This window comes from Lampetra planeri, chromosome 20 (assembly GCF_965212315.1).
Source record: "Lampetra planeri chromosome 20, kcLamPlan1.2.h2, whole genome shotgun sequence".
NCBI lineage: Eukaryota > Metazoa > Chordata > Hyperoartia > Petromyzontiformes > Petromyzontidae > Lampetra > Lampetra planeri.
The window spans coordinates 859,990-887,792 of NC_136126.1; the positions used below are offsets into that span (position 1 = coordinate 859,990).

Genomic DNA, 27,803 nt, shown 5'->3' on the forward strand with positions numbered 1-27,803 from the left:
TTCCGCCGGCAGTGGCGTGAGCGAGCACTTGCAGGGCTGCACCTCTACCTCTTTACCTTCTACACCCTCGGCACCCTAACCGGGGTAGCTGGCGGGCTCGAATGGCGAGCCTCCGTCACAAGCAGCCCCGTGCGGCTCCGTGCCGTGCCACAGAGTCTCAGTGGTCCTCGGGGGGGGGGGGGTGAGAGCGCTCCCCCCCAGCCTCCCCCCCGCCGCACCGACCTTGGCGGGCCCGGCTAGTGACCCCCCCCCGGCGCCCAGTGGGCCTCCTCGTGACCACGGGAGGCGATCACCACCACGCAGGTGACGATGGCGCACAGCACCAGCGCCGCGATGCCCACGGCCAGGCTGATGAAGGCGAAGTTCCGCGCCTGGCGAGAAGCGATCTCGGCCGCCAGGACGTCGCCACGCAGCAGGGCCGCACGCGCCTGTGGTGGCGACGGTCGTGGTGGTGGTCGTAGTGGTGGTGGTGGTGGCAGCGGTCGTGGTGGAGGTGGTGGCGGTCGTAGTGGAGGTGGTGGCGGTGGGGAGAGGGAGGGAGAGGCAGAGGGAATCGTCAGCAGATTCGGCAGCGTCACCAGAAGTAGTGGTGCCATCATCGGCAGCATTAATATCATGATTATTAAAAGTAGCAGAATAAAAGTCATCCTCATCAGCAGTAGCAGTAAAATCCTTGTCATTATCATCATCATCATCATCACCACCACCGCCACATTCATAAATCCCCCTCCTTAACCTCCTTTCTTAAAGCTCACCTATTCTCTATCACCCATTCTCTTCCCCTTCCCTCACCCCTCCACTCCTTCCCGTCCCTCCCATACCCCGTCATGATCCCTAAGTACCCTCTATCGCTGTCACTCATTCCTCAATCCTTGTAGCGCCCCCCCTGCCATCTACATCGTTTTGCAGGCAATGCCAGGGTTAGATGACAGCCATCACAGCGAGCGATGGTCATCTTCATACGACGCTCGGTCTCACCGCCTCCATCTCCGGCACACCTCGGAAGAACCGGCGGATGCCATCGCCAGGCTCGGTGCATCTCACGGCTACCCACCTGCACGGCCTTGAGAATGGCGAACACCCCCGTGGGCCAGAAGCAGCACACGGTGCTGAAGACGGCGATGGGCAGATAGTCGTGGGGGGGGGCCCGGGGCTCGCCTCCCAGGAGGGTGCCCCCCACGTGGATCCCCACAGAGGGGACTCCCCCGCCCCCTAGGCCCAGCGGCAGCGGCTGAGCGTGGCCGACGGCGGTCGTGCCGACGGGGACCGCGCCGTACCCCGACACGAACCCCTGCGGGAGGGGTGGGGGTAGGGTCAGCGTCAGGGGTCACTCATCCAGCAGTGTGCGGCCGTATCTGTGTGTGCGTCTGTATGTGTACGATCAGACGCGGTGCTGGCCAGCCACCCCCTCGTGTGCCGTGCCGGCCTTCATAGGTGCTGCTCGCTAACATCACCTGCCCCAACAGTCTGTTAAGGCTATACGGGGGATCTGTGTCTTGGTTGTGTGCACTTGCCCAAAAATCCTGTTGTGGTTATCGGGGGGATCTTTATCTTGTCTGTGTGTTTCTGTATGTGCACATTGTATGCGTGCAGTTCATTGTGCAGTTGGCTTACTCGTCTGTGTGTACGTATTCCATTGCGTTTCATTTCAGTGTGCGTTTTCGCGTGCCGGCACGTGTATGTGTGTGTGTGTATATATATCTGCGCGTGTAGATATATTATTATTTGTCATATATGTACGCGTGTGCAAACTATGTGCTTGCGTCATGAGTATTCACGGAGAGCCAGTAACGTAACGAACGCTGACTCGTGTGGAAACGCGGAGTTTTACGAACGCCGAGAATCAGCCGCGTTGATGGAGTGACAAATGGAGACTTATTGCGAAGAGCAGCGGAGAGGTGACCGACTTGGCGAGGTCACAGCGAGAGGGAAAGACGACGCATGCTCAGGGCACGCGATGAGACGATGGCTTGGTACTGATCTAGATTCTAGAAACTACCTAAGGGGAGGTGGGGGGGGTCCCACCATCCCTACATGAGTAAAAGAAAACATTTGATGCATTTTCTCTGCCAATATCAATACAATATCAACTTTCGTGGTCTCGGGGGGAGGGGAACGATTGAATTGGCGTCGACGGGATTCCGTCGTGCGCAGGGCCGGCACGTGGCGCGTGATGTCACCGTCGGCATGGCGACGAGGCCTAAACCCTTCGAGTTCAGCCTCCACGTGGCAGCGCGACTCGAATTGTCGTTCGGATTGTGTCCCCTTTCTCTGTCGCCTCCCCCGGTTCAGAGAGATGGACGATAACGCGTCGATGGTGGTAATGCTACAGCCGCACTGCAATGGAGTGCGGTGCCGTGGAGGCAGCGAGGGTTGGCGGATCACGCACGCGTTCATGAATCTCCCTTCTTGCCGTAGGCGTCGAGGTCGCAATCTCCCGTTTTGCCGGGGTTTGTCGGCAGTACAGCAAGCGGGTTAATCTGCATCTCTGTTCCGTCTATATGGAGTTTGAATGTTACCCCACCGCGTCGCACGCATGGGGCTTCTGCAGCTACTCCGGGCCTGTCGTGCCACGTGTATAATCACTCGTTAATAGTTTGCCGGACATCCCAATTGTAGGACCACCGAGCTTGAGCAACTTTGGGTCGCGTGGGTGCCGTCTGTGCTCCCCCCCCCCCGCGTTTCCGTGCGAAATGTGACCCGCGCGTTACAAATACTACTTGCGTCTTGAGGTGGAGCTTGAATGAATGACGACGCCGCTGTACGCAAGCGAAACGAATAATAATATTACAAATCATTATAATGCTCGTGAAGAAGAGTGGTGATGAGCGACGGCGGTGAAGAGTGTAAGCACACACTGACCCCACCGACGGGGTAGGCCGGCATGAACCCCGCGTAGGGGACCGGGTAGGGTCCCGGCGCGGCGAACCCCGGCTGTGAGAACCCCGGAGGGGCCGCCGGGCAGGGGCTCACGGGAGCGGGGGTGTACGGGGGCCCGGGGTAGGACCCCCCTGGGCCGAGGGGGGTCTGGGAAGGGGTCTGCACGGGGGCCGAGGGGATGGGGGGCCCCACCGCCTGTGCGTACTCAGGGGGAGCTGCGGGGTCTGGGCGCGAGAGAGGTGGGGGGGGGGGCGAGAAACATCAGCAACAGCATCATCAGCAGTATCATCAGCATCAGTATCATCAGCAGCAGCATCAGCAGCATCATCATCAGCCTTGTCATCAGTATCACCAGGAGGCGCTTAGTGATACTGATGATTATGATACGGATTCCCCATAGCCCCATGCGAACTGCTAAGCCCCCCCGCCCCGGCACCTCCCTGCCTCCCCCCCAAAAAGCTCAGCCCCCCTAAATTCTTATAGTCAAGTAAAACAATGTTGGTGTCACATTTCCCCAAATACCCAGGGGGTGAGCGCGAGAGCGGACACCGTTCCGACTTCCGCTCGGCTCTTAATCTCCACGTGAATCCTTGGGTGGTGCAGAGTCCACCCGGCACGCACATTGCCCAGTAGCCGGAGTACCGGGACGTGTGCCAGCCGGTACTCCGGCCACCCGGTAAGACCAACTGGTACACAGACTAAGCACAGACAGTCTAACTGGTACACAGACTAAACACAGACAGTCTAACTGGTACACAGACTAAGCACAGACAGTCTAACTGGTACACAGACTCAACACAGACAGTCTAACTGGTACACAGACTAAGGACAGACAGTCTAACTGGTACACAGACTCAACACAGACAGTCTAACTGGTACACAGACTAAGGACAGACAGTCTAACTGGTACACAGACTCAACATAGACAGTCTAACTGGTACACAGACTAAGGACAGACAGTCTAACTGGTACACACACTCAACACAGACAGTCTAACTGGTACACAGACTCAACACAGACAGTCTAACTGGTACACAGACTCAACACAGACAGTCTAACTGGTACACAGACTAAACACAGACAGTCTAACTGGTACACAGACTCAACATAGACAATCTAACTGGTACACAGACTCAACATAGACAGTCTAACTGGTACACAGACTCAACACAGACAGTCTAACTGGTACACAGACTAAGGACAGACAGTCTAACTGGTACACAGACTCAACATAGACAGTCTAACTGGTACACAGACTAAGGACAGACAGTCTAACTGGTACACACACTCAACACAGACAGTCTAGCTGGTACACAGACTCAACACAGACAGTCCAACTGGTACACAGACTAAACACAGACAGTCTAACTGGTACACAGACTCAACACAGACAATCTAACTGGTACACAGACTCAACATAGACAGTCTAACTGGTACACAGACTAAGCACAGACAGTCTAACTGGTACACAGACTAAGCACAGACAGTCTGACTGGTACACACACTCAACACAGACAGTCTAACTGGTACACAGACTCAACACAGACAGTCTAACTGGTACACAGACTAAGGACAGACAGTCTAACTGGTACACAGACTCAACATAGACAGTCTAACTGGTACACAGACTAAGGACAGACAGTCTAACTGGTACACACACTCAACACAGACAGTCTAGCTGGTACACAGACTCAACACAGTCTAACTGGTACACAGACTAAACACAGACAGTCTAACTGGTACACAGACTCAACACAGACAATCTAACTGGTACACAGACTCAACATAGACAGTCTAACTGGTACACAGACTAAGCACAGACAGTCTAACTGGTACACAGACTAAGCACAGACAGTCTGACTGGTACACACACTCAACACAGACAGTCTAACTGGTACACAGACTCAACACAGACAGTCTAACTGGTACACAGACTAAACACAGACAGTCTAACTGGTACACAGACTCAACACAGACAATCTAACTGGTACACAGACTCAACATAGACAGTCTAACTGGTACACAGACTAAGCACAGACAGTCTAACTGGTACACAGACAGTCTAACTGGTACACAGACTAAACACAGACAGTCTAACTGGCACACAGACTCAACACAGACAGTCTAACTGGTACACAGACTAAATGGTACCTATGCTAACCGGTACACAGACTAACCAGCACTTAGGCTGACTGGTACACAGATTGACCGGGATGCAGATGAACCATCCACACAGCCTCACCAGTACCTAGACTAACTGTGCCCTCGACTAACCAGTACCCAGGCCAACCAGTCCACGGACTAATCATCACACACACGGATCTCAACACACAATACACTGATACACTTGTCAATACAAAAATCGGTCAATCATTAAACGGACATTTGCTGCGAAGCTCATCACCTTGACGGACAATTGCTAATCACGTGGGACACGTTTGTGATCTGTATTAAATCGCTGCGTGTATGTATTTACAAGCAAACATTTGGAAGAAAATAGTGAAATCTGGTCCCAGACACACGCACACACACGGGGTCTTAGCAATGACGACCCCCAAACCCCCGTGTGGGGTCATAACGGGGTCTGGGGGGGTACACGAGGCATTAAGGGTCTGAGGGAGTACACGTGGCATTAAGGGTCTGAGGGGGTACACGAGGTATGAGAGAGTCTGATGGGTACACGAGGCATTAAGGGTCTGAGGGGTCCACGTGGCGTGTGTGGATGGGACGGGGTCTGTGGGGGTCCGAACGGGTCCCGGAATCTGAGTGGATGCGGGTACTGTATATGATGATGATGTCCTAGGGGGTATGAGGGGGTGGTCTGTGGGGGTACACGAGGTATTAGGGGTCTGTGGGGGTACACGGGGTTCCTAGGGGGGGGGGGTCCGTGGGGGTCTCACCGTGGGGCCGCTCGGCCATGGCGCGGCGCCTCCTGTCCCCGCCGCGGGGCTCCGAGGGGGTCGGCGCGGCCGGCGTCTGCGGGAACCCCGTGCATCGGGGCCCGGGCAAGGAGACCCCCACGACCCGCTCGGCCCACGACCCTCACGACCCGCGGGGGTCGTGGTCCCAAGCGAGGAGCAGCAGGAGGAGGATGAGGAGGAGCGCGCCAAGGGGACCCGGGACGATGGAGCCCCTCGGTCCGCGCTGGGAGACCCCCGACACGAAGAGCGGCGAGGGGGCCTGGCGGAGAGGGAGAAGCGCAGATCACGACTCTCTCTCTCTCTCTGCTTCTCTCTCTCCTCTCTCGGTGTCTCTCCCCGTGTCTCTCTGTCTCACGTCTGTCACGAACTGCCTCCCTCTCTCTGTGCGTCTCTCCTCGACTCTGTCCCCGTCTCTCTTCGTATCTCCCTGCTCCCCGTGTGTCTCTCTCCGTGTCTCCTTGACTCTCTCTTCCTATTTATTGCTGCCCTCCTTCCGTCTTACTCCTCAGTCCTCTCCCTGTCTCTCCCTGTTCTCTCTCTCCGCCTCTGTCGCTGTCTCTCTCTCTCACTTGGGCTCTGGCTCTTCCTCTCACTCTCCGCGTGTCGATATCTCGCCTTGTATCTCTCTCCCTTTCCTCTCCCCCCTCCACCACCACCACCCTTCTCCCTCCGTCTCTCTTATCGCTTCCCTCTTCCTTCCTTAATTTCCCCCCGACTCTCCCTCATCTCCCCCCTCTCTCTCTCCATTATCCCTCCGCTATCTTATCTCTCCCCTCCCTCTCCTTTATCTCTCCCCGAATCTCACTCCCCTCTGTCCACGACGTACCCTGTTTCTCCCCTTGCCTCTCCCTTGCCTCTCCCCCGTTCCCCCCCCTCCCCCCATTGCCTCTCCCCCGTTCCCCCCCCCTTGCTTCTCCCCCGTCCCCCCCCCCTTGCCTCTCCCCCCCCCCTTGCCTCTCCCCCTGTTCCCCCCCCTTGCCTCTCCCCCTGTTCCCCCCCTGTTCCCCCCCTGTTCCCCCCTGTTCCCCCCTGTTCCCCCCTGTTCCCCCCTGTTCCCCCCCTGTCCCCCCCCCCTGTCCCCCCCCCCTGTTCCCCCCCCCTGTTCCCCCCCCCCCTGTTCCCCCCCCCCTGTTCCCCCCCCCCTGTTCCCCCCCCCCCTGTTCCCCCCCCCCTGTTCCCCCCCCCCTGTTCCCCCCCCCCTGTTCCCCCCCCCCCTGTTCCCCCCCCCCTGTTCCCCCCCCCCTGTTCCCCCCCCCCTGTTCCCCCCCCCCCTGTCCCCCCCCCCCTTGCCTCTCCCCCTGTTCCCCCCCTGCCCCCCCCTGTTCCCCCCCTGCCCCCCCCCTGTTCCCCCCTGCCCCCCCCCCTGTTCCCCCCCTGCCCCCCCCCCTGTCCCCCCCCCCCTGTTCCCCCCCCCCTGTTCCCCCCCCCCCTGTTCCCCCCCCCCCCTGTCCCCCCCCCCTGTTCCCCCCCCCCCTGTTCCCCCCCCCCCCTGTCCCCCCCCCCTGTCCCCCCCCCCTGTCCCCCCCCCTTGCCTCTCCCCCCCCTTGCCTCTCCCCCCCCTTGCCTCTCCCTTTCCTCTCCCCCGTCCCCCCCTTGCCTCTCCCTTTCCTCTCCCCCGTTCCCCCCCCCCCCCTTTACCTCTCCCTTTCCTCTCCCTTTCCTCTCGGCGTGCTTCTCTCACGGGGGCGGGCGTCGTCGGAGAGCGCGGTGACGTCATCCCGCCGGGATCGGTGACGCCATCGAGGCGACGAGGTTTGTCTCAATGTGTGTGCGTGACGTCACTACACCCGTGAGCCCCCACGGGTAGAGGCGCAGCTCTGCAGTGTCTTGTTCACGCCGCCGCTGGCGGAAGGGCCTCCACGAGAGGAGGGTCTGAAGAGCCCCTCCAGAGGAGAGTAATTGGCCTACTCGTCCACGCTCGTCGGCCAATGAGTGACGAGTCGTGTTTATTGTTGTTGTTATTCACGTGTAGAGGAAACAGGAGGACCCGGAGAACCCCCACGCCTTGCGCGAGGGGGCAACGCTCTATCCCCGTGCAGACGGGACACACAGATGGCGAGTGGTCCACCGGCTGCGCCGCCTTCTGGCGAGGCAGGGTACGGCACCTCCTCGAGACCCACGAGGGAAGAGAGATGCATTCACACCCCATCTGTGCGGTGATCCACCAACCCTCGCTGCTGCCGTCACAGTCCTGCAGACGCTGCATGTCCCGGTCGCTTGACGTTTCGCCTGGTCAAACAAAGCAAACGTTTGCGTCATCGCGAAGCGCTCTCGAGTAGTAAATTGTGAGCAATTGTCTGCAAAGCGCGTCAATTACAAGGAGTCTGCCACCTGAACCCTGTTACGGGGTCCCACGTGGCCCCGGCGGGACCTCCAACGTGAACACTTCGCTCCTTGCACGCTGCGGGAGACCCGGCATGGAGCTTGCTGTATGTGGGACATGGAGCTTGATGTATGTGGGGTGGGATGCGGATTTGAGTTGGGGTGGGTGGGGTAGGCGAGGCTGGTTGCTTAATACTCGAGAGCTTATGTTAAATGTGGTGTTTTTCAAAATGTAATTTCCATCAAATTGCACTGTGCTGAGCTCTAAAGATGCATCTACAGAACCACTCACGTAGAGACCCGCAAACTCACACACAGATCTCTATGAAGGAGGATGCACCATCACAGCGATATGCCACTCCGCGACTGCTGACGCTGGCTAAACCACCTGAGTGTAACATTGCAGCTGTTGCGCCACATGAACCATACAAAGCACGAGAGAGAGACAAAGGCGGCCGGGCGCTCACTGACAACCCACGTGACGCAGTGACAACACTTCACCAACAGCACGTGGAGTCAACCTTCATAATTTTAATGCAATACAAGGTGCATTACAACGGTCCTTCAGAGAGATATAAAAAAAATACAAACACCAGGGAGTCCAACTTGGACCTCGCAGGTGTGGTGAGAGAAGAGAAGTGACGTTCCTAAAGGGATTTCTAAAAAAGAAAATCGTTCAGGCGACGCTGACGGATTCCAGGCACAGGTTGTCAGGTTGGGTGAAGGCGCAGCCCCTGCAAGTGCTCGCGGGCCTCGCCACTAAAAGCATCTCTAGATGAGAGCACACCCCCCTTACCCGCCAAGAGGAGCAATTTCGGCCTCCTCTTCCACGCTGGTGCAAATGTCTTGGAAGAGGTGGGAGTGCCAACCCACACTTTAAACCCACCACGCGCGTCCTGCCGACGGACTAAAGCGTGAACCCATCCCGACCGCTGGGTGGACAAAGACGGCGGGGGTGGTGGTGGTGGTGGCGGTGAGGGATTTGAGAACCTCACCCTTATTGCTTTCACTGCCGCGCCGGGATGTGGGATCGATCCGGCGCCCTCTGGGCTGCAAGAGCAGCGGGAGAAGTGCCGCTGATCGACGTTTCACCACCGCTGTGGTCACCCGCAACGCGCACGGTGTTCCATGAATTCGTAAAAAAAAAAATCACAAGCCAATAAATAATATTGTTCGTCAATATTAAATTGTTTTCCATTTTTACAAAATTACTATTTACCGTATTCTCCGGATTATAAGACTGACCGTTTCCCATGCACAGTGTTTTAAAGCCAATGTTGGTTGGCTGCGTCTTTCGAGTCCGGTAGCCATGTGCGCGTGTGTTATTGTGTGTCTGGGGAGCGGTGGCGCAGTGGTTAGCTCACTGCAATCCAAAACCAGCGACTCGAGTTCGATTCCCGCTCAAGACCAACACCAGTGGCGATTATCCGAACCGGTCCTGGGTCTCCCCTAGGTCGAATCGGCCTCAAATAAGCACCTGGTGCGATGTGAAAACATCAGCACTGGGGAGACAAAGGCGGTCCGGGCGTGGTGTTGGCTACACACCCCCTCGTGTGCCGTGCCGACCTTCACAGGAGCTCGCTAACAGCACTTGCCCCGGCAGTCAGTTAAGGCTATAGGGGTGATCTTTGTTTTGTGTGTGTGTGACCAGATCTGTATAACTTTATTGAAAGGGGCACACGTTTTGGAGTGCGTCTTACTTTCCAGAGCGTCTTATCAGCCGAAGAATACAATATTTCTGTTTTTATTACATTCCATGGGCAAGTTACAAAAAAAACACTGCAAGGTCATTCGTATCATATTAAGTTATAAAATATATATCACACGCAGGGCTTAATTTCTAACTTCAATCGGAGCTGTCCGGGGCTGAACTCCGGAAAAAAAAGATTACACCCCACGAGAAATGAAGCCCTGATTGCACCTGTTGTAGTAACAACTGGGTGTGTGCCTCCCACACGGAGTGAAGTCGCCTCGATGGGGCTCCAACCATCGACAACACGAACATTTATAAATATGTTAAATACTATCGGTGGACACTTTCTTCAAAGGAAGGCGTTAGTTCGCCCAGAGCGTGCGAGACGCGCGGTCGATCTGCCCACCTTTGAGACTGCCAAGGCAAAGTACGTAAGACGTAGCCTTCACAGACTGCACGTAGCATTGTGGTTCTTTTATATTCGACGGCTTTTCGCCAACAATATTACGATTCGTAACGAGTTTACTTTGGGTGAAATCGTGCCTGTAAAATGTGAATTGTATTAACCGTAACCCTCCCCACACCCAGCGACAGAGCCAATCAACTCACGTTGTCACGTGGACGATTGTGGCCGAGTGATTTGGTTTTTCAGCACAGACCAGAGGGAGGAAGGTCCAAGCAACATGTTGACAACTGCACATGAACGATGCTTATCTGGAGATTATATCCAGCATCATCAGGCGTGAATAAAGCTCAGCTCTCGCTGACATTATACCTACACGATCTAAACCAAAAGAAAATTATTACGAATCAGAATGTGCTCGTGTTTCCGATGGGTCATCGTAATCCTTAGAAATCATCAGCAGGACCATGCCCACCTGTAGAATGCCAAGGAAAACAGTTTGTTATAAAAGTCATCTTAACCTTTAGTGCCCATCAGCATGCCATGCTTACTCATATGCTGCAAAGGCAAGCACGGAGTGTTATATTGATCTTCGTAGTTCTTGAGTCTCATCAGTGCATTATGCCCAGCTACAGGCTGACAATAATATACAATAGTGTTGTGTCTTAATGACCATCAGAGTTCATCAACAAGGCCATGCCCACTTACACACTGCCAAGACAAGCACGGATAGTTATATGGGTCTTCGTCATCATTCTAATTCATCAGCAAGCTATATACTTCCGAAGACACACTGGGGCATTACCAGTGTCTTCATAATTATTAGAGTTCATCAGCAGACTATATCCACATACAGACCTTCACAGACACTCGAGTGCCGTGTCTTCTTGATCACCGTCTCATTAGCAAAGCTAAAGACTGCCAAGATAACGTCAGTCTTATATGGGTCATCATGGTCATTTTGTCTCGTCAGTGACCCATGGCCACTTACGTGCTGCCAAGGCCAGGACAGTATTCCTATATCTATAGCACACGTGTCTTCATGATCACTGGAGCTCATCAGCAAAGCAGTGCACTGTCACAGACAGCCAAAATAAAGTTTAGTGTTATGTGGGTCATCGTGATAATCAGGCCCCATCAGTGAGCCCATGGCCACTTACACGCTGCCAAGGCAAGACACAGCGCATCCATCACGCCCGGACGTGTCAGCCCTTAATTAAATCAGCTCTGTCGAACGTGCAGGCCACCCTTCCAATTAACGGGTTCCTCCATTCCATTAATCACCTAGGATTCGTGGGTGGAAGGGGGGCGGCCGGGGCATGCCTGAACTTATCACCCCGCCTCATCTTGCGTTTGGCAATAGTAATAATAACACTACTACACACAGTGTTAGTATCACTATTGTGTGTGGCTGGGTACGAAGTCTTCGTACTTTGTCAAAGTACGAAGTCTACGAAGTTCCCGTCCTGTGCGCCGGTAGCTTCGTCAGGAGCTGAATTAAGCAGAACGGTATTGCCGCTTCGATCTTGTACACTATTTGAAGTTGCTGATTTGCTTTGTCCGGGAGCAAACCGCAGTGCCCGGATAAAGCTGCTCACTCGTACGTACGAGGGCACAAACCGAGGTAACCCGGAGAGCTGATCAGTTCAGTTCGCGTAAAGATGCTCCCCGGCACGTGGAGCGAAACATCGGACATCATCCACCAAACAACGCGACGACACATCGGAGAGCTTACACAGTTTGGCACTCGCCTAAAAGCGGCAACAGCCAGCCACGCCGAACACTGAACAACAACGTGGTTCTAACACTTTCTCATAGGCACGTGCGGGGTTTAGCACCACCTGGTGATGAAGTGGGGCAGTTGCGACCTGCAGACCCACAGCCCCACCACGCCCGGTTGTCATCACCGCGCCCCGTGGCCCAGGCTGTCTTTGTCAAGGTGATTTCGTGTTGTTGTGGCTGCTGCTGCTGATGCGTTGGCACTGGTACACAAGTACAATTAACAATAACAACCTCGACACATCCTCATGAGAACTAAGCCCAGGAATGAATCACTAAGCGGATGGTATGCATAGTTGTCAATCCCTTATCACTGCCTACCTTAATACAGACCAATTCAGACTCAACGTTCACCCTACAAAATCCCATCACAAGGGAGAAACACAAATAGACAATTTTGTTTTGCCCATATTAAAACGGCTGTACGCTGTATGGACCTGAAAACTCAAGTGCCCTTTACAAGAATACGGGTAAATCGTATGGGTTGACAGCTATGGGTATGAATACTGTTCATCAGGACACATTTGTATTATGTAATTCTCAGCGGGATCAAATTTATATTTTACTGATGTATCTATCCAGTAGGGCCACGCTAAGTAATAGCACTCTCTTTCAGGAGGGTCCTGCATTAAGTTATGTGTAAGATGCGTTCAGCCGAAGCACCCGGAGGAAACACTCTATCCCCGTACAGATGGAAACAGATGGCGATTAGTTTGACACGGAGGCTTTCGCGACCAATATCATTCATAATACAGTTTTTTTGGGTTAGATTGCCTAAATATATAAATGTGTCCTTAAACCCGCCACAACGAAGCAGTAAGGTTTGTCGTGTAAACGGAACATGCCAATTCGTGAGAGGCCAGCTCGCCGGTATTATGGATCCACTGGTTGTGCGACTGCCTCCTCGTGGACGGAGATCAGAATCTTTATACTGCGGGAATCCGATGAGCTATAAAGCGGTCTGCAACTCTTATCCGCTCTTTGTGCTGTGAACAAGGTTCATTGCCCGAAACGTCGCTGACGATAGGCCACGGCGTTCTTGACGAATATTGCGTTTTGTCGTTGCACGCGTAGAAGATGTCTGTCGATCTGAAGAGTGAGGGGGGAGGGATGGTCCCGTTTGGACGATGCTCCAGCCCCGACACAACTTTTGGCATCAAGTTGTGTTGGGTAGTGCCAGGGACGTAACGGAGAGGAACTTTGGCGAAATTCATCCAAGGTATTTGAAAAAATTGGACACAAATAAATACTGTAATATGGGACTACCCCCCGCACACCACCCCTCTCGGCGTGACGGCCATGCCGGCAGAGGTGCGCCCTCCCCGGCAGAGCCGCTACACGAGCACCGCTGTCTCAAAATCGGCCTACGACAAACAATTATCGCAGATGTGATCCAATACGAATACAATTTGAGTAGAAAGTTGTGCTGCTCTTAGGCACTTACCCGAGAGAAAATCCGGCGAAATTGATCAAAGCCTTACCCAGAACTAAGAGTTACCCGCTTGGGTAACCAGCGCTAACAGTTACCCGCCTGGGCACGACGGCCCTGCCGGATAAGGCGCGCCCTTCCCGGCGGGGCCGCTATGCAAGCCCTGTGGTCTCGGTCGCGGCCTACAAACACAACGGATCCGTGCGCCACTGCGGAGCGGGGCCCCAGGAAGCTGCGGGCGACGTCCGCCCCCTGGCGGCCGCGTGCGGGAGCGCGCACGGCAGCCGCGGCCCGTGGTGGCACCAAGTGTGGTGGACAACAGCGGGGTCACATCCTGCCGGCATCGCCGTTATCATCGAATTACCTTGACAATGACCATCGTCATTGTCACCAATTCAGCATCACGACCATATACTGTATTCATTTTATACATGGCCGTGATACTACATGGTCCATAGCAAACGGCTATTGATGATGTTATTGATGATGGTTTGATTCAAACCCATGCGACGTGGACTCGGCAACTCCCAACCGCTGTTCCACCCATCTGGGTCCAATCTAAATAGTTACATCCCCACCCATCTCCGCGTTAGATGTGAGGCCTCTCCAATGAGTACTTGTGGCTTCCCCGTGTAAATTCGGTGGTGTCAATGTGAGTGTAAGCGCCCCCCCCCCGACCCCCAGCCCTTCTTCGCAGCATCTCGGTGAGGTTTGAGTCAGCGGAACACAACCACCGGACCCTGTGGGTAAGAGACAATGGTCATGTATGTTTTGTGTTCTTGAGCATGATTGGATTACGCCGGCATGGTCATTAACGGTGGCACACGACCGGTGCCACTCACCCCTCCGTTATGTGTGTGTGGGGGGGGAGTTGTGCACCTGAAATTCTAGTTAATAAAATTGTCCTTCAGTTTGCGGAGTAAATGGGCTGTGCGTCGCGTAACCCGCGACGGGCTTGCGAGTGGCAGCAGCGACATAAGCGTGAAATAAAAAGGCATTTTTGTTGTTTTGTGTGTTTTTGTCGAGAACCGAGAGAGACGAGTCACAGGCGGTCGGGGTCGTGACCCCGGGAAAGGGCGGCGGTCTCTCCAGCTCTCGCTTGAGGTGGTCGTCGTGCCGACTGTGAAGGCAGAGGTGAAGCAGAGGGACGGGAGAATACACCCCCCGCCCACCCCACCCCCCTCCAAATCAACTTCATCTCCAGCGGTGAAGAGAACGACTGCTGCTGTTGCTGGCCTGCACATGCAACCCGGCTCAGGGTTCGGGCTATGTGGATCCTGACTCACGTATTATCCAGATCAGAGCATATGCAGTGGATCATCATCTAGTCCAGATCACCTCGATCTGGCTAAGGGTAAAATTCATCCGGATTCCACGCAGGAATCATAAAAAATTAAGTTCAGGGTTTTGGATAATCTGGATCTGGATAGTATTTCAGATGATCTAGATCTGGCAAAGGAATCTTTATCATCCAGTTCAGGGTTTTGGATCATCAGAATCTAACCCATGAGTCCAAATCCAGCACAAGCATCATAAAAAAACTGGTTCAGGATTTCAGATCAACCAGATCTCACCGATAGTTCAGATGATCAGGATCAGATGGGCGATTACAGATCATCTGGATCCGGGATGGATTTCATAATCAGACAAAATCCATTACGGGCATAATAAAAAATCCAGTTCGGGATTTTGTATGATTCCGGATCCGGCCAATGGTCAGGATGATGAGGCTCAGGCCGGGGGTGTGGGCCACGTGGGGTGGGAGAAGGCGATGCGGTGGTGCTTGGCCCAGCGGCCGAACACGGCCTTCTCGGTGAAGAAGCGGTGAGCGCCGGTGCGCGCCCTCTCGTGCACCGCGTACTCGCTGCACTCGTTGCGTCCCTGAGGGTCGTAGTAGTGGTAGGGCACCGTGCGTGCGTTCGGCCGGCTGGAGAGAGCATGAGACGAGAAACACACGGACAAAGATCCCCCGCGTAGCTCTTGGGGGCAAGTGCCGTTAGCGACCACCTATAGGCCGACACGGAGTAAACCACGTCCAGCCGCCTTTGTCTCCCCAGTGTTGATGCTTACACAATCGCACCAAGTACTCATTTATGGCTGAGTCAACCGGGTTCGTAGCGCAGTGAAGCGCTGACTGTTGCGCCATCGCACGCTCGTTCGACGCACGGGCGGGCACGGGCGTGCCGGTGCGCGTGTGCCTGTGCGTCACCCAGGCTGTTTGCTTTGTTTGCTTTTTTGAGTTCCAGCCCCGCGACCGTCGCGCTCTCTCTGCGGCGATTCGTTCGCTAATTTCTATTTATTTGAAAATGCGTGAGCTTGGGCAGGACACGTCGCTCGCAGGGATAAGGGAATTAAATTTCTATTTATATAAAAACAAATGTCAGATTATACCGCACAAATGTCACATTGTACCGAGCGATTGTGCTGCTGCCCACAATATTATTGTAGTGATGTACAGGGTTCTTTTTTTATGTTGGCCAAGTAGAGTCAACATAAGTGAAAACCCACGCATCCAGTACAGTTTATAAACGACTGTAATTCACTTTGATCAGTTTACTGTGGACTCCACCTGTTCCATCTGTATGGATGACGGTGCTCTGGTTTCCTCCCACGTGTGAACACATTGATTACATCTTCATATATAAGGGACCACAGAGCTCGTGGGGGAATTTGGTACCGACTCACTCTCTATGTGCTCTGAAGAGTGGCCATTGCCCACTGCGGTACCAATTATATACCTTTTATTTTTAAGGCCACAGAGTTATCGATGAAGCAGTAGAGTTATGGGTGAGTGGGGAAGTAAGTTAGGGTCCATGAGAATAAGGAATTGGCATCTGCAGTAGAGTTACGTGTGAGTGAGTGATGGTGAGCGCGAGTGAGTGGGTGAGTGTGGTGAGGCACCTGCAGTAGGCGTCGTCGATCATGCCGTACACGTGGATGCTGTCGCACACCTCCATGGCGAGCACCATGGTGAACCAGCCCGTGCTGAGGTACGCGCCCGACTTCAGTCTGCGCCACACCACACCACGCCACACCACGCCACACCACGCCACATCACACCACACCGCGCCACACCACACCACACCGCGCCATGCCACGCCACACCACACCGCGCCATGCGTCACACCGCGCCACACCACGCCACACCACAACGCGAGGAGGTGGAGGAGGGGAAGAGTGAGCGCTTGTTCACATCATCATAATTTCCAACATCATCTCTACAGAGCACTCATTTTAGAAAGCACTTCACGATACACGCACTGTACCTGACTTCAGCTTGGGACCAAATCTGTGACCGCGACACCGCAAAATGACTCCAATGGTGGGACTGCACGCAGCAGCGCTCACCGTCGCGCCAGACAGCGCAACCACCGCAGCCTGGGCTCTGCCAAACCCAGCGGCGCCTCCCTTCCTGACGATCGGCCCGCGCGCTACGAGAGCGAGCGAGCACGCGGGCGCCAACCGCGCGGAACCCAACCACGCGAACTTACGACCGTTAATTAATTCATTCATCATGGGAGATGAAGTAGAGGCGGGCTGCGGGAGGGGTGGGGAGAGGGGGATGAGGAGATGCATTGCACCGAAGCTCCCGGCGCGCGGAGCCAAACGCCGGGCGTCGTGCCGAACGACGCGTGACGACAACCCAACAACGACCACGACGCACCGCCTAGACAGCCTTGCGGTTAGCACAATCGCGACAACCCGCACAGCAGCAGCAACGGCAGCATTGGCGGGGCAGGTTGGCGGGGCAGGTTGATGTGCGCAGCGCTGGAGGTGGAGTTGATCGGATTTACTCCCAAAGTGGGATTATCACCTCTCCTCGCCACGCTCCGTGAGTATTAGGGTTTTACTTGGCATTTCAGATTATCTAGATCTGGCAAAGGGATCTTTAAAATCCGTCTCAGGGTTTCGGATCATCAGAACCCCAAAAGCACAGGCAACGTCAAATATCTGGTTCGGGATTTCAATCGCTCCCCCCTCCCTCTGCCCCTCCCCTGTCCCGTGTCCTCCCCCCCCCCGCTGGGTCTCACCGGTCCTTGCCCGTCTCGTTCTTGAAGATCTCATCGCACCGCTGCATCTGCTCGTCGGTGAGCGTGAAGATTTGCGCCCAGGGGAAGCGCGACTTCAGCGCCAGCAGGGTGCGGTAGACGGTGCCCGGCGGGTCGCGCTGCATGTTCCTGCGGGGGCCCCAGACCACGTACGTGGCGTTGCCCTCTACAGGTGGCGAGGGGGGGGGGCGCAGAGGAGGCGCGGGTCACACGCCCGTGTCGGTGTCCGTGTTGGTCTTCGTGTGTGTGGGGGGTGGTTTGCGCGTCGCGCTGCAAACCCGGCGAGCCGAGTTCAATTCCCACTCACGGCCACCAACACCAGTGACGATTATTATCTGAACCGGTCCTGGGCCTCCCCTAGGTTGACTCAGCCTCAAATGACCACCTGGGGTGGTGTGTAAACATCGCCCCAACAGCCACAGTAGCGGGGGGGGGGGTCTTTGTCTTTATCATCGTGTGGCAAGAAAACTCCCTCCCCCAGGTGTGTTCCACCTTCCCCCCCCTCCCCCCAGGTATCTCCCCGCTCCCTCCCCTCCCCCCAGGCCCCCCCCCCCCCGTGCTCACGCGTGTTGTCGCTGCCGTTGCCGAAGAAGGCGGCGGCGGCTCGCGCCAGCAGCGGCACGCTCGTGTGGGACACCACGCGCACGCTCGCGCGGGCGCCCACGTCGTCGCGGTAGCGCGGGGCGAGCACCGCGTTGTTCATGCGCCACACGCACTCGGCGCCGTCGATGTCGCGCCCCGCGCCGGTGCCCAGCATCTGTCCCGAACTCGACACGAGGGCGCAGTCCCCGCAGCGCAGGCGCAGCGGCTGCGCGGGGGCACACGGGGGAGTCGCGATCGTTATCACCTCCGTCGTCTTCGTCGCGCGATAAATCGTAGCGCCGTCACGCGGCGCGACGTCTCGTGGTGTCGTCGCGCGGCGGCGCCGCCCCGCTCACCTCCCCGTGCGGGACGCCCACGTAGCCGCGGAGGGGCCTGGCGGGGAGCGGCCGTCTGGCGCCAGGCGTGGTGTGGCGCTGCCCTCGTTCGGGGGGCCTGCCGGGCGGCGCTCTGGTGTGCTGCGTGCCGCCGGGCGGTCGGTGTCGCGCCGCAGTGGGCTCCGGGCTGCGCCCTGCGCCGTGATCGGAGGGCACCGGTGCGTCCTCGGAGCCAGCTTCCTCCACCCGCCCCTGCTGCTGATGCTGCTGCTGATGATGCTGGGGATGCTGCTGCTCCTGTTTCATCAGCTGCTGCCGACGCTGCTGAGGCTCGGTGAGCTCCGCGGGGACAGCGGAGGAGGGAGGAATCACCTTAAAAAAAAAAAATTTGCGGCGTTACCGCGACGGCTTGAACGCTGGCATTGTCGCACGGCGACACTCGGTGCGATCTCTCCACGTCTCGTTTCCTGCTAAACGTCGCCAGACATCGTGCCGGGCGACACGCGGTGCGACCCGAACACGCATCGGAGAGCCAGCGGCGAGGTTTGCCCCACCTGGGCTATCGGCGCAGAGCAACGCGACCCTCCTTGGTGTCAGCGAACAGCCCCTGGAAGGGGATACTACAGAACTACCTCTGGGATTAAAATCGACGAATCACTAAATCACTCCGGAGCAGACGGTGAGAGCGCGATTGCTGGGGGCGATGGCGAGGGTGCGAGTGAGCCCCATTGCTCACCTGCAAGTCGGAGATCCGGAGAGCCCAAGCCAACAGCAACAAGGTCGTGATGATGCAGATGAGCGCGCAGAGCCTCTGCACAAGGCGCACCGCACAAACCGCACACCGTCAGCATGCACCGCACACACCGCACCGTACCGTACACCGGACACACCACGCACCCCACGCTCACCATGCACACACGCCACACCGCTCATACCACGTACCGCACCACGCACATTGCACCACACGCACCGCACCTCGTCACACCACACGAGACGAAGTGTCCATTCAGAACTCCCGCTGAGGGGCGCATTGCCCCATGTTCGAGAAATCGCCGTGGAAATAGATATCACAGAGCTGCTTCCGAGAGCCCTTCCCGTGACCTCGTGGCCACACGCGAGGCCTGCTCCCTCTCGTGAGCCCTGTGCTCGTGGTGTTCGTCCGGGCAGCGGTGGTGGTGGCCACGCTGATGCACGTGCCTGCCTCTAACCCAGCAGCGAGGGTTGGTGGATCACACACAGATGGGGTGTTGAGGAGGAGCCGCACCCTGGCTCACCAGGTAGAAGGCGGTACAGGAAGTGGGATCATCGCCATCTGTTTGTTATTCGGTCTGTATGGGGATGGAGTGTTGCCCCCTCGCGCAAAGAGTGGGGTTATCTCTGGGTGCTCCAGTGAATAATAATAATAATCAACACGACACGTCATTAACTCATCAATAATAGACACAGCTCAACATTGATTGGCTAAACATCTTTCAAATAAAAACCCAACGTAGCAGCAGCAGCAGGAGCCTCCTCAAAAAGAGCCTTACGACTCAGCGTGGCTCTCCTGGACGATTAATTAATTACTAGTTAATTACATTATTTAGTGAAACCCCAAAGTTAATTATCGTTTCTTTTGCACAGTAATCGGTGAGCCGGCTGGGATCACCAACTCACCAACCTTGATCATCGTTGTTTAATCAGGGAGTGGTTGTCCTTTGGATAGACTCGCCCCCTGCCATTGCAATGTGGAAATGGCATTCCTGACTCGGGGTCACAGAAAGGACATGAGCCCTGCCTCAGGTCTCGGTTGAGGGGGAAGTCGCGTGGAGCCGAGCTCAGCGATGAACTCCACTGTGTGCGCACGAGCGCGTGTTCCTATATGGCGCATGTTCCTATATGGAGCGTGTTCCTATACGGAGCGTGTTCCTATATGGTGCGTGTTCCTATATGGAGCGTGTTCCTATATGGAGCGTGTTCCTATATGGAGCGTGTTCCTATATGAGGGCGTGTTCCTATATGGCGCGTGTTCCTATATGGAGCGTGTTCCTATATGAGGGCGTGTTCCTATATGGCGCGTGTTCCTATATGGCGCGTGTTCCTATATGGAGCGTGTTCCTATATGAGGGCGTGTTCCTATATGGCGCGTGTTCCTATATGGAGCGTGTTCCTATATGAGGGTGTGTTCCTATATGGCGCGTGTTCCTATATGGAGCGTGTTCCTATATGGAGCGTGTTCCTATATGGAGCGTGTTCCTATATGGAGCGTGTTCCTATACGGAGCGTGTTCCTATATGGAGCGTGTTCCTATACGGAGCACGTGTTCCTGCACGCGGTATCGGAGCCATGAGCGCACCGCACTTCTGACCCGGCCACCCGAGTTCGAGTCCCGCTCATGCACGGCCGACATCGGCGACGATAGACCCGGACCGGTCCTACGCCGACCCGCTCGGCCGACCCCGCCTGCTTTACACACGCGCCCAATTGAGTTGTAAGAACAACAACAACATACAACAACATACAACAACATAAACTTGGCTTTCTATCACGCAAGTCGCAACAGGGCCTCAAGAGCGTTTCACGTGAAGATTACGTTCGGGAGAAAGCCGCCGCTGTAACAGCGAGCGGAGTTTCATTCGGCGATTTCAAAAATAAAAAAAACTGCCACAGACTCGAGGAAGGGGATTCCACAATTGCGTAGCCTGGCAGGGAGAACATGTCAGTCTCCCGTAGCTCAAGGTCTGCTCTTTACGGAATCGTGAGTCGGCCAGAATTGGTGGGCAACTTTGAACCCCCTGACGGTGCCACGCGCAGCGCGGGTCCCAGGGAGAGGCGCGCCAGGGCACGCCACGAGGGTCAGCAATTGGTGCAGGGCTTGAGCTGACGACGTGGCAAGGAGGGCCTGGGGTGAGTGGCGGAGAGAGCGGAAGGGAGGAAGCTGCTTCAATCGGAGCCTCTCCAGCTGCAGCAGCTGCTGCTGGAGTTGATTAGCAGAGTCACCGCCCTCTCCGCCACGTGTGTGTGTTGCCTGTGTTAAGGCAGCTGCTTGGATGATATTTATTTTCCATCAGTGTGTCTGTCCGTCGTCTGTGTCAACGCGTGTGCCCGTACCTGTGTGCATAATCTGTCTGTCCACCACACAGGTCAACCAACACTGATACTAAACTCACCACTCGGCTCACCCACACCAGCACTAAACTCACCACTCGACTCACCCTCACCACCACTAAACTCACCACTCGGCTCACCCACACCAGCACTAAACTCACCACTCGGCTCACCCTCACCAGGACAGCCACTGTTGACTTCCCACAAGTGGAGGCAATTGAATGAACCCCTGGGACCCTTGTTCAGGAACTCAAAGTGAGCAGCTCGCATTGTCCCTCGATTAAATGGAACTTCTGCGGCTGCCGCCAGTTCCATGAGCAGCACGACTGTGAGAAGCGATGGCGTGGGGAACCATCCCCGCACACTGCGAGAGGATCACGTGGTGGGGTTCGTGTGTCAGAGTTACATTCACGCTCACGGCCTACACCCGCGACAATTATCTGAACCGGTCCCGGCCTTCGCCGAGGTCGACTCAACCTCAAATTAGTACGTCATGATACGTGTAAACGTCGCCACTGAGAGAGACAAAGGCGGTCGGGCGTGGCGTTGGCCACCCACCCCCTCGTCTGCCGGTGCGGGCCTTCATAGGTGCTGCTCGCGACCGGCCACTTTGCCCTGCCAGTCTGTCGCAGGCTGCGCGGGGGGTCGTCTTTGTCTCTGCGTGCCCGGGGTGTGGGTGCGTGACGGGGTGTGGGTGCGTGACGGGGCGTGGGTGCGTGACGGCGCAGGCGCAGCAGGAGCTGCCTGTGCGGGAGATGAGGAGCCACTAAGGATGAGAGGGCCCCGGTCGTAGCGAGGCAGGAAAGCCTCGCGCCGAGTCCTTCAGGGCTCTCGTTCAAGAGGGTCACTTTGCAGTCACTTGTCTCGGCATTTCAATGTTTGTGGGGCCAATAGCCGCCCCACTGCGGCTGTGGGTTGAACTGTGGGAGGAGGAAGCTGGAGAACCCGGAGGAAACCCATGCCCACACACACACAAACCCATGCCCACACACACACACAAACCCATGCCCACACACACACACAAACCCATGCCCACACACAAACCCATGCCCACACACACACACAAACAAACCCATGCCCACATACACACAAACCCATGCCCACACACACACACAAACCCATGCCCACACACACACACACAAACCCATGCCCACACACACACACAAACCCATGTCCACACACACACACAAACCCATGCCCACACACACACACACAAATCCATGCCCACACACACACACAAACCCATGCCCACACACAAACCCATGCCCACACACACACACACAAACCCATGCCCACACACACACAAATCCATGCCCACACACACGCACAAACCCATGCCCACACACACACACACACACAAACCCATGCCCACACACACACAAACCCATGCCCACACACACACACACACACAAACCCATGCCCACACACACACACACACAAACCCATGCCCACACACACACACAAACCCATGCCCACACACACACACAAACCCATGTCCACACACACACACAAACCTATGCCCACACACACACACACAAATCCATGCCCACACACACACACACAAACCCATGCCCACACACAAACCCATGCCCACACACACACACACAAACCCATGCCCACACACACACAAACCCATGCCCACACACACACACACAAACCCATGCCCACACACACACAAACCCATGCCCAAACACACACACACAAACCCATGCCCACACACACACACACACAAACCCATGCCCCCACACACACACACACAAACCCATGCCCAAACACACACACAAACCCATGCCCAAACACACACACACAAACCCATGCCCACACACACACAAACCAAACTAAGGGGCGCACAGCAAACCCACTGTGGTAGGCAGCGCTCCTTCGACGGAGGAGGAACAGCGGCGACACGACACGAGCTCTCTCTCTGCTGAAGCCCTCTGCCCCTCTCTCTCGTCGTGGCTAACAGCAGACCTCGACATTGAAGCACATTGCTGCTGCTGCTGCTGCCGTGAGCTCACCCACCACACACACTCACACACTCACCCACCACACACACTCACACACTCACCAACCACACACACTCACACTCTCACCAACCACACACACTCACACATCACCCACCACACACACTCACACACTCACCAACCACACACACTCACACACTCACCAACCACACACACTCACTCACCACACACACTCACTCACCACACACACTCACACACTCACCAACCACACACACTCACACACTCACCAACCACACACACTCACCCACCACACACACTCACACACTCACCAACCACACACACTCACCCACTCTGGGCTGTGGTGGCATGCGACCGGCCGGATGCGAGATTGCGAAATCTTGCACCAACCCCCTCAATTCCCCCAAAGACAAAGATCCCCCGTATAGCCTTAACGTACTGTTGGGGCAAGTGCTATTAGTGAGTAGCACCTATGTACGCCTGGCACGGCGGCACACGAGGGGGTGGGTGGCCAGCACCACGCCCGGCCGCCTTTGTCTCCCCAGTGGCGATGTTTACATACCGCACCAGGTGCTCATTTGAGGTTCGGGGAAGCCCAAGACCGCGTTAGGTGCCCATTCCACGTGTCCAATACCGCGTCCGTCCGGGCTACAAGACGCTCCGGAAAGTAAGACGCACCCCCCTCTCCCCCCTGGTGTCACTGAAGTCACACACATGATGATCTCTCTCTCTCTCGCGCACAGCGACACCGGATTACAAAACTCCCCGGCGCCCACCCAAGTTTTGCTCGTTTTAAAATAAAGGGAGAATACAGTGTGACGCCTATCTATATACAGTAGCAGTAGTCACAACGTTTCTGAAGGTCCCGTTATCACGTGGAGCGCGAAACGTCGGACATCCCTCGTGCCGAACAGCAACAGCAAGTACGGCCCGGAGAAGCGACATCGAGTCGTGTCACTCAGACTCACACAAGGATCCCCCCCGCCGCCCCACGTGACCTTTAGCAGGCTGTTGGACGTATTCGTGTTGAACTTTTTTCGCACCGTACGTAGCCAACTGTGCTCATCGGAGGTTCTAATAGCGAGTAGCGCCCATGACGGCCGGAACGGCGCACGAGGGGGTCCATTCTCAATAGAGTAGCAGTGCAAGGGAAGACAAAGGCGGCGTTGTCCTGTGGTTGATCGGATACCTTTTTTAAAATCAGCTTTAGCGTGGTTAAAAGCACGCTCCCCACATTCATAATTCGTCCCCAAGACGACAACAAACATCGTGAGAGCAATGTAAACTCGCTTAAAGCTGCTGATCAGCTTGTCAGCTATTTGGGATTTGAGCATATCTGCCACTGTTGTTGATGTTTCTCCGCATACAAGTGCAGGAACAACAGGAATTCATGGGAGAATGATTTTGTTTAAGATCTGCTGGATATACAGCAACCAACGCATTGGCCCGCACAACAACAATGTCGTTCCTGTGGACAGCGATCTATCGACAAGGAAACTGAATCGATTATTCGACCTGGCACGAGCATTTCGCCGTTTTTCAATATCCACAAGGCGTTGATTCACGTTACGATCAGGAGCTAAATGTGTCTTTTTTCTAATTTAGCTGAAGATAGCAGCCATGTAGCCCTAGTCCTGGCCACTTCTGCAATGCTAATATGCTAAACATCAGGTAAACTGGGGGAATATGGCAACTTATTTTTCCGTACTGTAATTTTTACATTTATTATTTTAGAAAATTTAAAAAAACATTTAAATGTGTTTTTTCCATTTAAATGTTTTCCCCCATTCTTTTTGCAACGTCATTTGTTGGCTGCTCTTTGCAATTTCTTTCCGGTGGCGACGAGGCATCGAGCCGTTGTTAGCGAGGCTCATCACAAACCTGAAATAAAAGTCAAACTAATATTGAAGTTGAAGCCAAGCGAGGGCGACGTGTCGCTCACCACGTGGTCGTCCCGCTAGAACATCGACTTTGCCGGCATCCTGTTCAAGCCGCCTCATCCGATCATCATAGTAACACAAATTATTGAAGACATTTTCGCTTTTAATATTTTTAGGCTTCACCTTGGCTTGTTCTTCTTCAATAAAGTATAATTAAATCTGCTTATCTGCGGCACACAGAGGGCACGGACTCAACAATGAACGCTCCCAGCAGTCCAGCGGCTGGGAGAAGAACCCGCGTGGGACGAGAGGAGTGACATGGGCAGCAGTGGCCTACGAAACAGAAGCTGCCCAGGGCCTCATCCGGCCCAGCAGACAGCCCAGTGGGCCTTACCTGGTCACATAACGACAATAGTCTAGTTTAGTAACTACCGCTCCACACGCGCGCGCCCACACACGCAGCTCACAACCCACCACTCGCTCGCTCACCACTCTCTCACTTACCACTCCCACAACTCACAAACAACTCACACTTTCTCTCTCTCTCACCACTCACTCACACTCACCACCCTCTCACTCACTCACCACTCTCACACAAACTGCACACGCACAGACCCGACTGTGTGTGCTCGTCATGAACGAGGTTTCATAAGCGAGGCTCAGGTATCATCAACCCTTCCGATTTGCACGGTTTGCTACGTACGGTGCGAGAGAAGTTCAACATAAAGTACATACACGAGCCCAAGCATACCGGACTGCACACTACACAAAACAAAGACCCCGTTGGGGCAAGTGATGTGAGCCAGCACCTGTGAAGGCCGACACACAAAGACAAAGATTCCCCGTATAGCCTTAACAGACTTTTGGAGGCAAGTGCTGTTAGCGACACACGCACACGCACTCACTCACTCATACTGACTCACTCACACACTCACTCACGCACTCACTCACCCACTCACTCACGCACCCACTCACTCACTCACCCACCCACCCACTCACGCACTCACTCACTCACTTACTCACTCACGCACTCACTCACTCACGCACTCACGCACTCACTCACTTACTCACACACTCACACACTCACTCACTCACTCACGCACCCACTCACTCACTTACTCACGCACCCACTCACCCACTCACTCACTCACGCACGCACTCACTCACCCACCCACTCAATCACCCACTCACTCACGCACGCACTCACTCACCCACCCACTCAATCGCCCACTCACTCACACACTCACCCACCCACTCAATCACCCACTCACTCACTCACACATTCACTCACTCAATCACCCACTCACACACTCACTCGCTCACCCACTCAATCACTCACTCACTCACGCACGCACTCACTCACCCACCCACTCAATCACCCACTCACTCACTCACACATTCACCCACTCAATCACCCACTCACACACTCACTCACTCACCCACTCACACACCCACTCACCCACTCACCTACTCACTCACTCACCCACTAACGCACGTTTGCTCCGAGTATCACGGGACAGGTTCCAGGGCGCGCAATGCACCAGAGCGCGCGCGTCAATCCACTGCTCGATGTCGCGACTCCCCGACGCAACGTGCGGCTCGTGGCGCACGCGGGGGCTGGGTGCACGGGGGGGGGGTGCACGGGGGGGGGGGTGCACGGGGGGGGGGTGCACGGGGGGGGGGGGTGCACGGGGGGGGGGGTGCACGCGGGGGCTGGGTGCACGGGGGGGGGGGGTGCACGGGGGGGGGGGGGGGGTGCACGGGGGGGGGGTGCACGGGGGGGGGGGTACACGGGGGGGGGGTACACGGGGGGGGGTACACGGGGGCTGGGTGCACGGGGGGGGGGTGCACGGGGGGGGGGGGGTGCACGCGGGGGCTGGGTGCACGGGGGGGGGTGCACGCGGGGGCTGGGTGCACGGGGGGGGGGGGGTGCACGGGGGGGGGGGGGGGTGCACGGGGGGGGGGGGTGCACGGGGGGGGGGTACACGGGGGGGGGTACACGGGGGGGGGGTACACGGGGGCTGGGTGCACGGGGGGGGGGTACACGGGGGGGGGGGGGGGGGGTACACGAGGAGCAGCGAGGTACAGGGAACGATTAAAGGGGTGGATAGAAGAGAGAAATGGATAAGGGGGACGTGGGGATACGAGCAGCGAGGGGACATGGGAAGGGAGAGGATGCTGAGAGCGAGTGGATAACGGGAGCGAGGGGCATTCGGGGAGGGACTAACGGGAGCGAGGGGATAGGGGAAGCCCCTACCTTGGGGGTGCAGGGTCTGGGTGCCATCGCCTCATGCCGGGAGGGCGAGCGAGCGAGCGAGCGATACGGAGTGAGGCAGAGCGGCCCGGACTCTCCTCCTCCTCGCAGAGCTCCGTTACTGCGCTCCCAGCCACGTCCCACAATCCCCCTCGCTCCGCGCGGGTCGCGCTCTCAGGGAGCCACGTGACGCGCGAGGCTCGCGTT

At 56.0% G+C, this 27,803-nt stretch overlaps 2 protein-coding genes across 6 annotated transcripts; both read right to left on the reverse strand.

Moving 5' to 3' along the window:
* Window positions 1-175: 175 nt before the first annotated feature.
* LOC144724237 (proline-rich transmembrane protein 1-like) lies at window positions 176-9,207 on the reverse strand. Its single transcript, XM_078603202.1, has 6 exons — window positions 9,119-9,207; window positions 7,440-8,030; window positions 5,781-6,060; window positions 2,863-3,104; window positions 1,055-1,291; window positions 176-428 (listed from the first exon to the last, which is right to left on the reverse strand). Exons 3-6 carry the CDS (start codon window positions 5,797-5,799, stop codon window positions 237-239), a joined length of 690 nt encoding a protein of 229 aa, XP_078459328.1. The 5' UTR covers window positions 5,800-6,060; window positions 7,440-8,030; window positions 9,119-9,207; the 3' UTR covers window positions 176-236.
* On the reverse strand, window positions 8,635-27,803 carry LOC144724236 (alpha-N-acetylgalactosaminide alpha-2,6-sialyltransferase 3-like). 5 transcript variants are annotated; one of them, XR_013586450.1, is made up of 8 exons: window positions 20,729-22,794; window positions 19,130-19,204; window positions 18,415-18,765; window positions 18,041-18,284; window positions 17,459-17,642; window positions 16,329-16,436; window positions 12,061-15,354; window positions 8,635-9,220 (listed from the first exon to the last, which is right to left on the reverse strand). XR_013586450.1 is itself a non-coding variant. In XM_078603199.1 (7 exons), the coding sequence occupies exons 1-7, from the start codon at window positions 27,624-27,626 to the stop codon at window positions 15,159-15,161; spliced, it is 1,185 nt and encodes a 394-aa protein (XP_078459325.1). In that variant the 5' UTR covers window positions 27,627-27,803; the 3' UTR covers window positions 9,852-15,158. The 5 variants fall into 5 exon arrangements, 4 of the variants coding, with proteins under 4 accessions (XP_078459325.1, XP_078459327.1, XP_078459324.1 ...); XM_078603199.1 differs by lacking the exons at window positions 8,635-9,220; window positions 20,729-22,794 and adding an exon at window positions 27,600-27,803 and having other exon boundaries at window positions 9,852-15,354; XM_078603201.1 differs by lacking the exons at window positions 8,635-9,220; window positions 20,729-22,794 and adding an exon at window positions 26,826-26,909 and having other exon boundaries at window positions 9,852-15,354.